This window comes from Babylonia areolata, chromosome 20 (assembly GCF_041734735.1).
Source record: "Babylonia areolata isolate BAREFJ2019XMU chromosome 20, ASM4173473v1, whole genome shotgun sequence".
Taxonomy (NCBI): Eukaryota; Metazoa; Mollusca; class Gastropoda; order Neogastropoda; family Buccinidae; genus Babylonia; species Babylonia areolata.
In genome coordinates, this window is record NC_134895.1 from 22,707,051 (window position 1) to 22,723,832 (window position 16,782).

Sequence of the window (16,782 nt, forward strand, 5' to 3'; positions counted from 1 at the left end):
TTTTCTTATCACAAAGAGGAATGTGGTATATATATACACCGATGTCATGATCCAGGTATACTTTTTTCATCAAAACGAAATGAAGGAATCAAAGCATACCTTCACTCCACCTTTGTTTTCTTCACACAGCTTTTTCTTCTTCTTTTTTTCTACATATTTTTTTATGTCTAGATTCCTTTTTCTGTCATCCACCCATATGACAGTTCTTACACAATGTGCGTTTCTTTTGTGGTCGTTATACAGAGTTACCTGCAAATGGACAAATGAGAAAAGTGTCATGGAAACATTTTGATGAAATAAACAGTATGGGCAGTGACATTTTTTCCTGCAGTGATATCACGGAAATCTAATATCAGTTCATTAAACTTTCCAAAGTATAGGGTTCGTGTATATGTATGTGTGTATAGTCATGTATATGAATGTGTGAGTACATACGTTTTGTTTTGTATTTTTCATTTTTTGTACTCTTGCCAACATTTTCTTTTGTAATTTTTATTTGGTACATGTCATTTGTTTTTGTTTTTTTTAGAATCATCATTTAATGATAATTTAGATGTACCCTGGTTTAGCGTTTCTTCTTTACTCTATGTTTATTCTGCTTTAGGCTATTATTGATATATGTATGTATGTGTGCTGTAAAATCACTAGAAATGAAAATTTAGAATTTTTTTTTTTTTTCAGAATTATCTTTTAATGATAATTTAAATCTACCCTGGTTTACCTTTTCTTCTGTAATGTATGTTCATTCTACTTAAAGTTATTATTGATATGTGTGCGTGTACCTGTTGTAATGTAAAAATCAGAATTTTGATTGAAACAAAAAATGTAGAAGATTTTTTTTTGTTTTTTGTTTCAACCGTGCACGCTGATTGTGAGTTCAGGTACCGGGCAATGTTTGACGTGATTGACATGCCGTGGGACTGGCCAGTGGACGTCAACTACCATGAGGCCAAAGCCTTTTGCTCCTGGAAGGGCCCTGAGTTCCGCCTGCCTGCCGAGGCCGAGCACCACCTGATGAGAAGGCCCCAGGTAGGAATGATGTGATGGGTGGAACGGTGATTGAGGAATGATGTGATGGGTGATGGGTGGATGGTGATTGAGGAATGATGTGATGGGTGGACGGTGATTGAGGAATGATGTGATGGGTGCACAGTGATTGAGGCCGAGCACCACCTGATGAGAGGGCCCCAGGTAGGAATGATGTGATGGGTGGATGGTGATTGAGGAATGATGTGAAGGGTGGACGGTGATTGAGGAATGATGTGAAGGGTGATGGGTGGATGGTGATTGAGGAATGGTGTGATGGGTGGACGGTGATTGAGGAATGATGTGATGGGTGGATGGTGATTGAGGAATGATGTGATGGGTGGATGGTGATTGAGGAATGATGTGATGGGTGGACAGACAGTGATTGAGGAATGATGTGATGGGTGGATGGTGATTGAGGAATGATGTGATGGGTGGATGGTGATTGAGGAATGATGTGATGGGTGGACAGTGATTGAGGAATGATGTGATAGTTGGACGGTGATTGAGGAATGATGTGATGGGTGCACGGTGATTGAGGAATGATGTGATAGTTGGACGGTGATTGAGGAATGATGTGAGGAATGATGTGATGGGTGCACGGTGATTGAGGAATGATGTGATGGGTGGACGGTGATTGAGGAATGATGTGATGGGTGGACGGTGATTGAGGAATGATGTGATGGGTGCACGGTGATTGAGGAATGATGTGATGGGTGCACAGTGACTGAGGAATGATGTGAAGGGTGGACGGTGACTGAGGAATGATGTGATGGGTGCACGGTGATTGAAAAGAAAGAAGTGCTGCAGTCTGTGACATTTCCCTCAGTCTATGCTTTTGATGTTCATTGTTTTTGATTTCACAGTTTCTCTCTCTCTCTCTCTATCTATATATATATATATATATATAGAGAGAGAGAGAGAGAGAGAGAGAGAGACATAGATATACGGATGTAAGCATGTTTTATCTTTCCTTTGGGTGGAAGGTGACAGAACGGTTAAGACGCTCATCTGCCAAAACAGAGTGTCTGTGAGGGTCTGGGTTCGAATCCTGCTCTCACCCTTTATCCCAAATTTGACTGGAAAATGAAAGTGAGTGTCTAGTCGTTTGGATGGGACGATAAACCGAGGTACCGTGTGCAGCATGCACTTGGTGCCCCGAAAGCGATCTCATAGTAAAGAGAGTCTTGTCTTCTGGCAAACTTCAGTAGAAGAAATCCACTCTGATAGGTACACAAATACATATGCATGCACTCAGAGCCTGACTAAGCGAGTTGGGGTGTTCTGCTAGTCAGGCATCTGCCTTGCAGATGTGGTGTACTGCATATGCAGGGACGCCTCCTTTAGGAACTAAAACTGAAAACTGCTTTATTAACAGCGTTTTGTTATCATTAGAAATAGTACCTAGCTGTGCTAGTTTTCACTATCATTTTTAGTGTCTTTACGATAGGCAGTTGTTAACTGTCTATTATGAATGAGAGTGTAAGTATTTTTATGTGGAAGATCTCTTCAAATGGCTTTGATTGGTTTCTGGTGTTTTATCAGGGAAATTTCTGGGTTTATTTTAATGTACTTCTTATTTACCGGAAAGCAAGCAGAAAGGAGGTGTGAAATAGAAATAAGCTTTAAGTTGTGGGCCTTTGTCTGAGCACAAGTTACCGTACCTTATTTGTTGTTTAGTAAAAAAAATTCATTTGGATTTTCAGTAAATGATAAGTCATCACAGCAGAGGACGCAATGGAGATAATAACTCTTGCAACCTTTCATGCAAAGAGCCCATGAATAATGAGCCTTGCAATGAATACAGCATATATCTCTTATTTACACTGATTTGTCATTATCTCTTCAGCTGCCTGTGTCCATGGGAACGAAGAGTGACATCATCTACCAAGAGAAGAGCGAGACCAACTTCAACCTTCGATACGGTTCCTCAACGGTATGTTACATTGCATTGCCTGTTCTTCCTTTCTTTCTTTCTTTATTCATTAAGATTGTTCTTTAGGCATTGGGACTTCTGACATTGTGTTCACCAGTGATCAAGAGTTAAAGGCCACATTTCAGCATAGTGTCGTTGTGTCCTTAAGACAGGCACTTTGCTCCTGTTTTCCTCACACTGCCCTGGTTTGAAGTGGAGTGATGGCCTAGAGGTAATGCGTCCGCCTAGGAAGTGAGAGAATCTGAGCACGCTGGTTTGAATCACAGCTCAGCCACCAATATTTTCTCCCCCTCCACTAGACCTTCAGTGGTGGTCTGGATGCTAGTCATTCGAATGAGACGATAAAACAAGGTCCCGTGTGCAGCATGCACTTAGCGCACGTAAAAGAACCCATGGCAACAAAAGGGTTGTACCTGGCAAAATTCTGTGGAAAAATCCACTTCGATAGGAAAAACAAATAAAACTGCACGCAGGAAAAAATTTCTTTAAATGGGTGCGCTGTAGTGTAACGACGCGCTCTCCCTGGGGAGAGCAGCCCAAATTTCACACAGAGCAATCTGTTGTGATGAAAAGAAATACAAATACAAATACCTGACTTCAGTTTGGGACGTTAAAGCGGTGGAAAGAGAGAACTGGGCTCCACCTTCATATGCCAAGCCCCAGACACAATGAATATTAATTCACTGCCCCTATGGCTATGGGGCCTTTAACTTTTTACCTTTAATCTGTATGAAATGCAGTTTGTTTTGTTTTTTGTTCGGTTTTTTTTTTTTTAGACTCAGCACTTTTGTATTATATTGCATTTGACAACTGGACTGGACTCTTATGATATGGCAGGCATCCTCTTGTGTGGTTTCACACTCCATTGTATTGTATTACATTGTGTTGTATGATATTTTAGCCTATTACTTTTTTTTCCACTCTACTGTACTTTCCATTCGCCTGACCAGGTTGCTGTTTTAGTCTGGCGGGTCAGGTAGTGACGTTGTTAACACTGGGATGGGAAGTAGCTGAACATTCTGCAGCGTTATTTGGCTACTTGATATTTGTGTGTGTGTGTGGGTTTGAAGTATTTTCTGATCCTTATTATGATTTTTTTTGTAATCTGGGATGATAACTTAAGTGGAAGGGCAGACATCCATGGTACAGCCTAGTCTTATTTACCATAAACTTTTTGTGGTCAAGGTAATGCGTTATGTATTTGTGTTGTTTTGTAGAAATTGTTGTCCAGATGTGACATAGTTTTTAGGGTTGAATTTTTATTTTGTGAGGCAGTACTGGTATGGGGCTGTACGGCCGGCTGGACCATAAGCAAGGCTGTTAAATGTTCACATTGTGTGCCTTCAGGCAACTTGAGTGTGCTACCTCTGTGCTGATAGATTATAAACATTGACACGAATATATTTTTAAAAGATCAGAATGTAACAGTGTCACACATACACATGCTTGCACAGACATGCACACACACACACACACACACACACACACACACACACACACACACACACACACACATGTGCACATTTACTCACACAGTCACACACATATAGACACTCACACTCGCACAATGACTTGGTTCTTTCTGCGTTAGACATCTTTATTTCTAATCACTGAGCGCTAGCAGTAGAAGGATCAAGAACTGACCTACCCAATGAATCAAATGATTTGAATAAACAACTACATCCTGCCAAAAGTGTGCTTAAGAAATAGAAACCTCAGTGATGAGTTTGCCAGAAATTAAAAGAAGTGAACAAAACACTGTAAAGAATCAAGAATCAAAGATTCACAACTGTCATGTGGTCCATACAAAGGAACAGAAATTGACTGTTTGACATGTTGATGTGCAAACTTTAGAATACAAGAGAGGCAAGGCCTGCAAGACTCACTTGTGATAAATTAAGTCCCCTAGCATTAATTACAGAGTAATTTCCCTTTTTTACTATCTACCCCAAAACGTTTGCAAAATAAATAAAAATTCCATGCTTAGCAAAAGAAGTTCCTGTTTGAACAAAAAATGATAATAATGACTCCTCTTGTTGTTGTGTCAGAATAAAAGGTCAAAGTGCCAAGTTTAGAGAATACAAAAAATATAAATATAACAGTAAATGCAGTTTGCATATAATTAGGCTTCTTTTTTAATTTTTTTGTGCCCATCCCAGAGGTGCAATATTGTTTTAAGCAAGATGATTGGAAAGAACTGAATTTTTCCTATTTTTATGCCAAATTTGGTGTCAACTGACAAAGTATTTGCAGAGAAAATGTCAATGTTAAAGTTTACCACGGACACACAGACACATGGACGCACACACACACACACACACACACACAGACAACCGAACACCGGCTTAAAACATAGACTCACTTTGTTTACATAAGTGAGTCAAAAATGTAAAGAAGATAAAGCTGAATAAGTAATGCCATTCATTGTGTGGATCTCACATTGTCGTGTGCAGCCGGTGAATATGTTCGCCCCAACGGAAGCTGGCTTCAGCGATGTGTTTGGAAACGTCTGGCAGTGGACGGAGGACCACTTCAATGGCCTGGACAACTTTGATACCCACTTCCTCTACGATGACTTCTCCTCGCCTTGCTTTGATGGCAAGCACAATATCATCCTGGTGGGTCAAGTTGTGTGTATTCTTCCTCTTCTTCTTCTTCTTCTTCTTTGTCGTCCTCTTCTCTTATTTCTTTTTCTGCATTCATGGCTGCAACTCCCTGGTTAGACTCGTTCACATGTATGATTTGGCCGTTTCATGTATGACCATTTTTACCACACCATGTAGGCAGCCATTCTCCATTATCAGGGGTGTGCATGCTGGGTATGTTCTTGTTTCCTTAACCCACTGAATGCTGACATGGATTATGGGATCTTTAACGCATGTATTTGTTTCATTATCAGTTTTAGATGATCAGAGTATAGTTTGCTGTCCAATAAACTGCTCTGTAATCATGATTATTGTGGATTGATTTTCCCCGAAAGTGATGTGTGGCTGTCTGCATAGTGAAGTAAAAACGGTCATACACGTAAAATCCCACTCATGTACATACAAGTGAACATGGGAGTTGCAGCCCAAGAACGCTGAAGAAGAAGATTATGGATTGAATAAAAGGCAATTTCTTTCCTCGTCAGTGGATTGATATTCAGTTATTTCTTTAATTGTTAAAGAATTGAATATATATAGTAGTTTTGTTTTCTCACTGATAATTATTATGGGCTGAATGTAAAGTGATTTCTTTCCTTATCAGTCAATTGATGCTGAGTGATTTCTTTAATAATTTATTATTAAAGGATTGAATATATATATATATATATATATATATATATATATATATATATATGTGTGTGTGTGTGTGTGTGTGTGTGTGTGTATGTATGTATGTAGTTGGATCGATAGTAAGTGATTTCTTACATTGTTACAGGATTGAAAATGTATATATAGTTGTTTTTTTCCTTATCAGTGGATTGACACTTGGTGATTTGTTTCCTTATCAGTGGATTGACACTTGGTGATTTGTTTCATTATCAGTGGATTGACACTTGGTGATCTGTTTCATTATCAGTGGATTGATGGAAGGCATTCTCCGTCAACAGGGAGGGTCCTGGATATCGACTGGTGACGAAGCGTCCCGCTTTGCCAGGTTTGCTTTCCGCCGTCACTTCTTCCAGCATGCGGGATTCCGCGTGGCGCGCAGTGTGGCGCAGGGAGGGGAGGCCAAGTTGCCCATACGCCTCGTGAACACGGAGGTGTTTGTGCTGGGATCAGGGCCACTTGGTGAGTGACGGGAGTAAACTTCATGAGACATGTGTAACGATGACCTTGTTCGTAAACAGAAACATTGATTGATAAACTTCCTGTGTGTTTTGATTATGGAGTTTTTCCCCTTTATGTTTCTGTGTGACAACTTTGGGGTTAACAACGGTGGATTAAAATTATGGTAACTCGTTACATGGCCTGAGCGTTGTCATCCACAGCATGTACAACTGATTGATCTTTAAGGCAAGTGTACAACGTGAAAACAGTCAAAAACATGGTCACCATAAAAACCTGTCAGAAGCGTTCTTTTAATCAATTTCATACACTTTACCATGACCCACTGGTGCAGAATCCAGCAGGGTTATGATTCTTATGCAGTGCAAAATATTACTCAGCCCAAGGCTAGAAATCAAAAAGTAGCTGCAGCTAGTGGCCTCCCTTAGTGTATTACCTCCCATTTGCTTACATAAGCAGCTTCCTCTTGGGCCGAGTAGTATTTTGCACTGGACAGGAATCAGACCCCTGCCAGAATCTGCACTTGTGGGTCATGGTCAGGGTGTTCAATTAAGCATGATCTTGTGGGGGTGGGGGAGGGGAATTCCTTTCCACATTAACACCACATACATGAACAGATAACTGGGAAATTCTTGTATATTTTGATGATTTTTTGGGGAGTGGGGTAGGGGGCGCGGTATGATCTCTCTGTATGTTTTGTATATTTTGCTGTATTCTGTTTCTGATGTGTATAATAGTTATTAATACTTTATTAATATCTGCCATCTGTTATGCTCTGATCATAGCGTACTACTCACAAGCATGAGAATGCTACAAATGAAGCAAAGATTCAAAACCATAGAATAAATGATTGAAATATATAAAATCAGTACTGTGAGCAAATTTGCTTAAAAGGGGGATAATTGGCTTGAGGGAAAACTTTGAAACGCTGATATAACTGAAATTTAGATACTGAAACACTGACAGGCTGATTGATACTCAAGGCTGCCTTAAGAGTAAAGTCAAAATGTTCACATTTCAGCTCACATTGTTTGATTTGACCAAAACTTGCTATAATTATGTGTATATTTTGTCTAAACACTGCTGATTTTTTTTTTAAAGAGGTTGATGAATAGTCTGTATGTATGTTTGTCCATATCTATATAGATCTCTCTCTGTTTATCTATATCTAACTATCTATTTATCTATATCTATCTCTCCATCTATCTATCTGTGTAAAATAAGGAATAATGAAATAAAGTGGTGTCATTTGATTGTCAATTACTGATCAGGATCATGTGGATGTTTGCGTTAATAATGTGTAGTCAATAAAAATACAAAAATGTTAGCAGCAGGCTTTCTTATCAGACTTTCTTGTAAAATGCAGACATAGCATTATGTTAAATCGTTGCAAAAGTTGTTTTCTAAAATGTTTTTTTTTTATAAAGAAAAAAAAGGTATCAAAAAATAAGTTCAGAATGTATAATAAGAAAAAAATGATACATCATTCTCACTGCTGTGCCTTTGTTGTACACCTCAGTGTTAGCAACATGTATGTCTTTCTCATGACCCAAAAACCAAACTGATGAATTTGTATAATTTGTTTCGCCGGCTTACAGTTATGATTTGACGAAAGTCAGTTTGGAAAAAGAAAAGTATGGCATCAAATTAAAGCCCAGTCACAGCCTATTTGTTTGCTTTTATCACAGATGACCATGAGGTGTCATGGCAGAATTGGTCAGGTACTGGACTAAGGACCCAGTAACCATGAGGTGTCATGGCAGAATTGGTCAGGTACTGGACTAAGGACCCAGTAACCATGAGGTGTCATGGCAGAATTGGACTAAGGACCCAGTAACCATGAGGTGTCATGGCAGAATTGGTCAGACACTGGACTAACGACCCAGTAACCATGAGGTGTCATGGCAGAATTGGACTAAGGACCCAGTAACCATGAGGTGTCATGGCAGAATTGGTCAGGCACTGGACTAACAACCCAGTAACCATGACGTGTCATGGCAGAATTGGACTAACAACCCAGTAACCATGAGGTGTCGTGGCAGAATTGGACTAAGGACCCAGTAACCATGACATGTCATGGCAGAATTGGACTAAGGACCCAGTAACCATGACGTGTCATGGCAGAATTGGACTAAGGACCCAGTAACCATGAGGTGTCGTGGCAGAATTGGACTAAGGACCCAGTAACCATGACATGTCATGGCAGAATTGGACTAAGGACCCAGTAACCATGACGTGTCATGGCAGAATTGGACTAAGGACCCAGTAACCATGAGGTGTCGTGGCAGAATTGGACTAAGGACCCAGTAACCATGACATGTCATGGCAGAATTGGACTAAGGACCCAGTAACCATAACGTGTCATGGCAGAATTGGACTAAGGACCCAGTAACCATGACGTGTCATGGCAGAATTGGTCAGACACTGGACTAATGACCCAGCGTTCATCAGTGGTCATGGTTCAAGTCCCTGTTTTTGCAGGACGTGTCCTTGGAAAGGGTCCTTTCACTACACATACTTTACCGTGACCCACTAGTGCAGACTCTGGCAGAGAGTGTAAGTATGTTAGATAAACATAATTTTGGGGAAAAAATTTCCTTTTACTCTGATTTTCCTCACTCCACCCAGGTTTGAATGGGTACCAGACTTTGGTAGGAGAAGGTCAAAACGGCGGAAGGAGAGGATTTGGGCCCTGCCTTCCTATGCCAAGCCCAAGACACAGTGAACATGAATTTCTCTTCCCCAGTTGGCCATATAGAGAGTATGGGACCTTTAACCATTAAACGTCGTCAAACTAAATCAAACCCGGTCACAGCCTAACCATTCACTGTTTCCATAGAAAACCCACCAGTGCTGGATACTGACAAAGTCAGCATGGTCAGCACCACGAACTTGCAGTACTGCATTGATGCTACCCTGCCGCTGAACGGGATTCTGGAACTGGAGTTTGGGTTCCGGGATAGCCTGCCAGCTGTTGCCGCAACGCTGGCTGCCAACGTGGCCCGAAGCTTCAAAATCCCCATGACCTCTGCCATGTTTGTGGGTTCAGCCACTGGGCGTGGGGCTTTTGAGCTCAGCAAGTACTTTGATCAGGTAAAGCAGTCAAGGGCTAAAAGCACAAAGAGACTGAGATTGGAAGAACAAAAATGTATGGTAATAGTACAAAGCGGTCATGTGCTAATAAGAGCACTAAGAAAGTGAAATTGGAAACAATATATATTATATGGTAATAGTACTGTTGTTTTGTGTTAACAGTTATGTTAAAGCAGTTCAGTGCAAATAGCAAAAAGAAAAAGATATTAATATCATGATATTTTTGTTAGTGATACTTTCGTTAGTTATCTTTTGACAAGGTTAAGTTGCAAGTGCACATAGCACAAAGAGACTGAAATTGGAAAAAAAATTATTGTATATGGTAAAAGTACTCTTCTTTTGTTGTTTCGTTTTGACAAGTGAAAGCACTTGAATGCAAATAGCAAAAAAGAAAAATAGATTGATATTGGAAAAATGTATGGTAATACTTTTGTTAGTTATCTTTTTTTTTGTTTTGGACAAGGTAAAGCAATCAAGTGCACATAGCACAAAGAGACATATATTGGAAAACATTATATGGCAATAGTTCTGTTGTTTTGTATAGAGATTTGTCTGAACACAGTGATGCCTGCTTGAGAAACTGAAACTTCAGATGACACATTTACATGCCATTGACAGGTGCTGGGCGTGGAGTGTTGCGGGAGATTGACCAATGCTGCTCTGCAGCTGCAGACAGGCAGTGCTCTGGCCTTTGGAGAAGGGCAGGAAGCAGTCTTGAATGCGGACATGAAACCAGAAAGAGTCGTCTTCAAACAGGTGAGCTGCTGGGCAAGACAGTGGTCAGATCAGTTTCCTATCTAGGGCAACACAGCCGAATGGTTTGTGTTAGTATAATAGATCAGATTTTCATCTAGGGCAAAATGGCCAGTTGGTTTGTAGATAAGATATCCTTTCTAGGGTAAGACAGCTGAATGCTTAGTACATCAGATTTTATCAAGTTCCATTGTGTTGTTTTCACATGATAGGTGCAATAGCCGAATGGTTAAAGCATTGGACTTTCAGTCTGAGGGTCCGGGGTTCAAATCTCAGTAATGGCGCCTTGTGTGAAAAGGGTGGAGATTTTTCTGATCTCCCAGGTCAACATATGTGCAGACCTGCTTGTGCCTGAACCCCCTTCATGTGTATACACAAGCAGAAGATCAAACATGCACATTAAAGATCCTGTAATCCATGTCAGCGTTCAGGGGGGTATGGAAACAAGAATATACCCAGCATGCACCCCCTGAAAACAGAGTATGGCTGCCTACAAGGTGGCGTAAAAACGGACTTACACGTAAAAGCCCTATATACATACAAGTAAACGTGGCAGTTGCAGCCCACGAACAAAGAAGAAGTTAACACATGAGCTGAAGGCTGTGACAGAGCATTGAGTCCAGAATATTTGGCACTGGGTAGAGTTTTTCACACATAACACTTGGCGACGAAGGAGTCAAGAAACTGTTTTCCTATGTTTTCACAGCTCACCTGGCTGCCCAATGAAGTGAATCACCACAACCTGGTGATCTTCTCTCATCTGGAACGGGTCCAGAACCCCAAAGGTGAGTTCAGCAGCTGATGATGCAGCAGTTGGTGACATATGATCCCCCACCATTTATTGGTGGACAATTTCTTATCATTTCCTTCTTTAATTTTCTTTTTTTTTCTCTTTTTTTTTTTTTTTTTTGGTTCAAATTTTTTTTCTCTCTCTCTCTTTGTTTTTATACTTAATTTACGTTTCTTTTAAGTGCTTTTGATGCTTTTTATAATGGTGAAAACCATTTTGAAATGAGATATACAATGACAGAGATATGAAGGTACCCCCTCCATAAACTATGTGGTGAAAAATGTGATGAGACATATGTGGTGTAAAGATTTCGTATGTCCTTACAGACAACTTAAAAAGCAGAAAAGTGTTGGGCTTTTTTGTTTTTTCACAAATGATGTTTCCAGCTTGTGCATTTCCCGATGGCTGTGTTACTTAGAAAACTGAGAGAATAGAATCAGATTCTTCCGCAATTATCCAGAGCCTGAGTTTCTGCCTAACACAAAAAAAAATTAATAAATTGATTTTGTGCAGAGTCTGATCCAGTGAGAATTAATTGGAACCCACTCCCCAGCAGGTCACTTCAAGATAAAGAAGAAGAGTATTTTCCTTGCAAAAAAAGATAGTTAAGCAAGACGTCACAGACGAGACGCACCCTGATGAAGCCCTATGGGCGAAAATTTTGAGAGGAGAGAAAAGGAGGGCAGTTATATTTCCTCTAAGAATTATGAATGAATTTTTGTGTGTCAACAGCCTGGCTGGTGCGACTGCACGAGGTGACCTCCAACAATGGGGTCGCCATCATCGTCAGCGCTGAGGGAGTGTGGAACAAGGACGTTTTGCATTCACATCTGGGCCATAGGTCAGACATTAACAGTTGATAATCCTGATGATAATAACCATAATGGTTCATTTGTGTAGTGTTTCAAAATGCTTTGCAATAACCCATCACTTAGACACAAAGAACATGCATATACGCACTTACACCCACTCACACACGCACAGGCACACACAAACAAGCATGGAGGAAATAGATGTAGATTGTTAGAATACAGATATGAAATTGAGTGTTTTGATTATGTAAAGACTGCTTGAAAAAGGACTGTTTTCGTTTTGTTGGGTTTTTTAAGATATTTTTTATCTGTTTCTTTGTTGTAGATTTGTAACTGTTGGCTTTTTTTGTTGTTGTTGTTGGTTTGTTTGTGTGCATGTATAATCTTTAGAAATTTATTGAAAAAAAATTTTAGGGTGGAGAAGGGGGGTGGGGTGGAATGTGTGCAAAAAAATGATGTTATGAATGTGTGAAGAAGGTTTATATGAGGTATAATGGGTTTTCAAATTAGTTATCAAATTATTAGCCATTGTAGCAGTTACCTTTGGAGCATATGTGTTCCTGTTACACAGATGTGTCATTCACAGACACTTGCAGGCAGGCAAAAAAAAGGGGGAGGGGGGTGGAGGGTGGCACTGCGCTAGCAGCAGCAATGCATACTCCCGGTAGGAAAGCAGCTTTGATTTCACACTCAGAAATATGTTGTGATTAAGAGTAACAAAAAACACAAAGCCAAAAAGTAAAACAAAAAACTCAGGTTGTTATTCTGTGACAGGTTGCATTAGGAGGCGTCACTGCATTCAGGCAAATCCATATATGCTGGACCACATCTGCTGGGCAGATGCCTGACCAGCAGCATAACCCAACGCGCCTAGTCAGGCCTTGAGTGCATGCATATATATCTGTGTACCTATCAGAGTGGATTTCTCCAACTGTATTTTCCAGAGGACAACACTATGGTTGCCATGGGTTCTTTTTCAGTGTGTCAAGTGCGTGCTGCACACAGGACTTTGGTTTATCGTCTCATCCAAATGACCAGACTCTCAGTTTGATTTTCCAGTCAAACTTGGGAGAAAGGGCGAGAGCGGGATTCGAACCCAGACCCTCACAGACTGTCTGTATTGGCAGTTGAGCATCTTAACCATTATGCCACCTTCCTCGTTTGCATTGCAGGCTACATTGTGCCGACGCCCAGCAGCTGTCCTACACGTCTCCAAGCGGCGAGAGCACTGCCACCGTTACCGTGTGGAGACACAAGTAATTGCTGTCTGTACACAACTTGAAGCAGCAGCCATCCCTTTGGTGGTGGGACAGAAACCTGTGTTTTGTCATGAGAAAGCTTTTTGTTGTTGTTGTTGTGTGTTGAAATGCAGTGTCTGTGGACTTTGCCAGAAAGTTAACCATTGTTAGATTGTGACGCAGCTGTTTGTGTTTTAAAGAAAAATAACTGGGCTAAATTGTTAACTTGTTCAATGGTGTTAGGTATAGTTTGTTTAACTGATTTTGTGTGACAGACCAATTTGTGTTAAAAAAAAAAAAAAAAAAAAAAAAAAAAAAAAACGTAGCAAATTCTTGAATTGGCAGTTGGTGATAGGTATTGACTGTTTGATAGATTTTGTGTGATCAACCTGTTGGTGTTTAAATTGCTAAAAATGTGTTAGAGCTGTTGTTTTGTTTGGGTTTTTTTGTTTGTTTTTGTTTGTTTTTTATTGAAATAGATTTTGTGTGATCAACCTGTTGGTTTACATTGCTAAATTGTGTAGGTATAGTTTTGTTGGTTAGTTTTTATTAACATAGATTTGTGCGATATACATACATATATATATATATATATATATATATATTTGACATATTATATAACTGATCTGGAGCAAATTGTTACATGGTGTTACAGGTATCGATGGATTTCTTCTTCTGGTTATTTTCTTGACTTGTAAGGCCTGATTTAGCGTGTTGGGTTATGCTGCTTGTCAGGCATCCGAGTAGCGGATGTGGTGTAGCGTATATGGATTTGTCCAAACACAGTGATGCCTCCTTGAGTAACTGAACTGATTGACTTGCGTAGTGATAGCAGGGTCTCTTTTTCTCTTCATGAGATTTTGTTATTCTTTTGTTTTACCGTGTGTTTTTTTTTTTTTCTCCATTAATTGGGAGGACTGGTTTCAAACTTATTTTGAGATTTGATTGGTGTTGGTGTAACAGTGTGTTATGTTCACACATGCAAAGAGCACTGCACACACTCATGCACGTAAAGTGAGAAATAGAAGTAGTCTTATTTTGAAACAGTTTGACCAAAATGAAAATCTTCCATGTGTTAATGGAATAAACAATACAAAGCATTCTGTGTTCTTGTGATAAGTTGGACACCTTGATTTATGCATTCCAGTTACAGAAGAAACAAGACTGCTAAAATAATAAACAGGTGTTCAGGGTTGTTGTTTTTTGGTTTTTTTTCTTATTTATTTCTGCTTCTCCTGTTTCCTAGACCCTGATGCGGATTTCAAAGGGAATTTTTTCATCTTCTGAGAGTTTATTTTCTGCAGTTTTTAACACTTTTGCAGTTGCTGCAATGTGATCAAGTTACATTTTCTTGATTGGTTTTGTCGCAGTTTTGGTCACCACCTGTGATGGTTTGTTCAGATCATAGTTCTCCTGTTTTCCTTGATCTCCAGTGATATTTCTATCATGCTATTGTTCTTTCTGTTCTTTTTGTGTGTTTGAATTTGATTTTTTCCCTTTTTTGGGGTGGGTGGTGGGGTGAGTGGGGAGGGGGGGGGCGTGTCCAGTTTTAACTCTCATGGCTTATGACAATCAAGCCAACTTGAGAAAGTTATTTGTTTTTAATACTTGAATCTCAGCAATCATGACTGGTATAATATTATGATGCTGCTTTATGGCATGTTAAAATGCATCATTTGTTTGTTTCTTAATCCATTTTTAAAAGTCTTAAGGCATATATTTTTTTTTTTTCACACTTGTGATTTGTAATGTGACTGGAAATGATATGATGATTGTTTCTTTTTTTTCTTTTCTTTTTTTTCTTTTTTTTTTGTTATTGTTTTTTATGGGGACTGTAAATTTCAAATGGGAATAACACCAATCTACTCTAGAGACAGGATCAGTTTCAATGTTGTGATAGATGTGTAGACAAATACTTTGCTGTGACTGAGAAACTGCATTTTACTACTATATCTTTGCACGTGATGAGGCTTAACACAAAAATGCCAAACTAAACAGCTATTACCAGTATTCAAGAACTTTAAGATTTTCAAAGTCATTAATATTCAAGACTTTCATAACTTGGATTCAGAAGAATTTTATAATCAGAAGCATATTGTTTCTGGTTGATTAAAGCCAGTGTTTTGTAATTCAAGATTACCAGAACTGGTGAAAGATATTTTATGAAGAGTGTGAAGTATTAATGCAGTTGTTAATAATAAAGGCATATTGTTTTGAAATGACAGTGGTGCATATTGAATAAGCCAGGGTGTCTTTGGGGGTAGAGGGGTTCTTTCTTTCATTTTTTTCTTTTCACTGATTTTGAAATGGCAGAGACTTGCCACTTCTGTCAGCAAGATATCATTGACGTCTTTGAAAAAATCTGGCTTTTTTTATGGTTGCCTCTTTCTTACACATGTATGATTGTAATATTATCAAGTGGCAATAAGTGGACTTTCTTTTTTAAGTCAGGTTCCAGAATCATGAGGCGATTTGTATGAAAACATTTTAAGTCATTACATTTTGTCATATTGAACTAATATGCATATAATGTACATTTATTGCAACAAGCAGACCTTTTCCCATTATTTCAGAGTGGAGAAAAATGAGGAGAGGCAGAGTGAAAAAAACATTGAAACTCAGTACATTGTGCTTTGGTGTGCTGCAGTATACATTCATGGCAATAAAACCTTTGATGTTGTTTTCACATCAGGTCACATGCTAATTACTAACGGTGATGGGGGAAAATACTGAAGCTTATTGAATTTCATTTCTTTGATCATGCTGAATTTCCATGCAACTCACAAGCAGAAGCCTGTCATTCATGTTGTTAAAATGAATTACCATTCACTTTATTCACTTTGGTTGATCTGATTTTGCCTGCAACACACAGGCAGACATTTGTGATTAACGTTTCTACATAATAAGACAATTTGTTTCTTTGTCAGTGTTGTAAAAATATTATTTGTATATGTGTATGATGTTTTTTTCTGGAATGGTTTGGTAATGGTTTCCCTGTTATAGTTTTGGGAATTCTATGGAACATTGATGGCACAACTTTTGACAGGATATGGTTTTTTTATATCCTGTGACAGGCTACAATTGTCCTGATCTGTTATACAACTTCTGTGGGTCAAAATAAATGGTATTTTGATTCTGCTTAGTGTGTGTGAGTGCATGAAAGTAATGTCAGCACATATGAAATCAAAATTTAACTGGAATGTCAGTGACATAATTCCAAACATAAAATACACAAATACATGCGTGCACACACACACACACACACACATGCGCACACACAAAAACACAAAAACGCTCAAAAGCTCACACATATACACACACACTCAAAAGCATGCATGCACACGTACAGTTACACCCTCACGCC

The 16,782-nt window shown here is 39.2% G+C and overlaps 1 protein-coding gene across 1 annotated transcript in view; it reads left to right on the plus strand.

Annotated features, from left to right (window-relative positions):
* The window catches only part of LOC143295308 (uncharacterized), a 36,693-nt gene extending 20,137 nt beyond the window's left edge, over nucleotides 1–16,556 (plus strand). Inside the window, exons 11-19 of the mRNA XM_076606939.1 lie at nucleotides 882–1,029; nucleotides 2,876–2,962; nucleotides 5,416–5,580; nucleotides 6,555–6,735; nucleotides 9,572–9,825; nucleotides 10,444–10,581; nucleotides 11,285–11,363; nucleotides 12,101–12,209; nucleotides 13,353–16,556. Coding sequence (XP_076463054.1) covers nucleotides 882–1,029; nucleotides 2,876–2,962; nucleotides 5,416–5,580; nucleotides 6,555–6,735; nucleotides 9,572–9,825; nucleotides 10,444–10,581; nucleotides 11,285–11,363; nucleotides 12,101–12,209; nucleotides 13,353–13,440 — 1,249 coding nt within the window. The 3' untranslated portion in view covers nucleotides 13,441–16,556. The remainder of the gene's footprint in view (nucleotides 1–881; nucleotides 1,030–2,875; nucleotides 2,963–5,415; nucleotides 5,581–6,554; nucleotides 6,736–9,571; nucleotides 9,826–10,443; nucleotides 10,582–11,284; nucleotides 11,364–12,100; nucleotides 12,210–13,352) is intronic.
* Nucleotides 16,557–16,782: the final 226 nt, after the last annotated feature.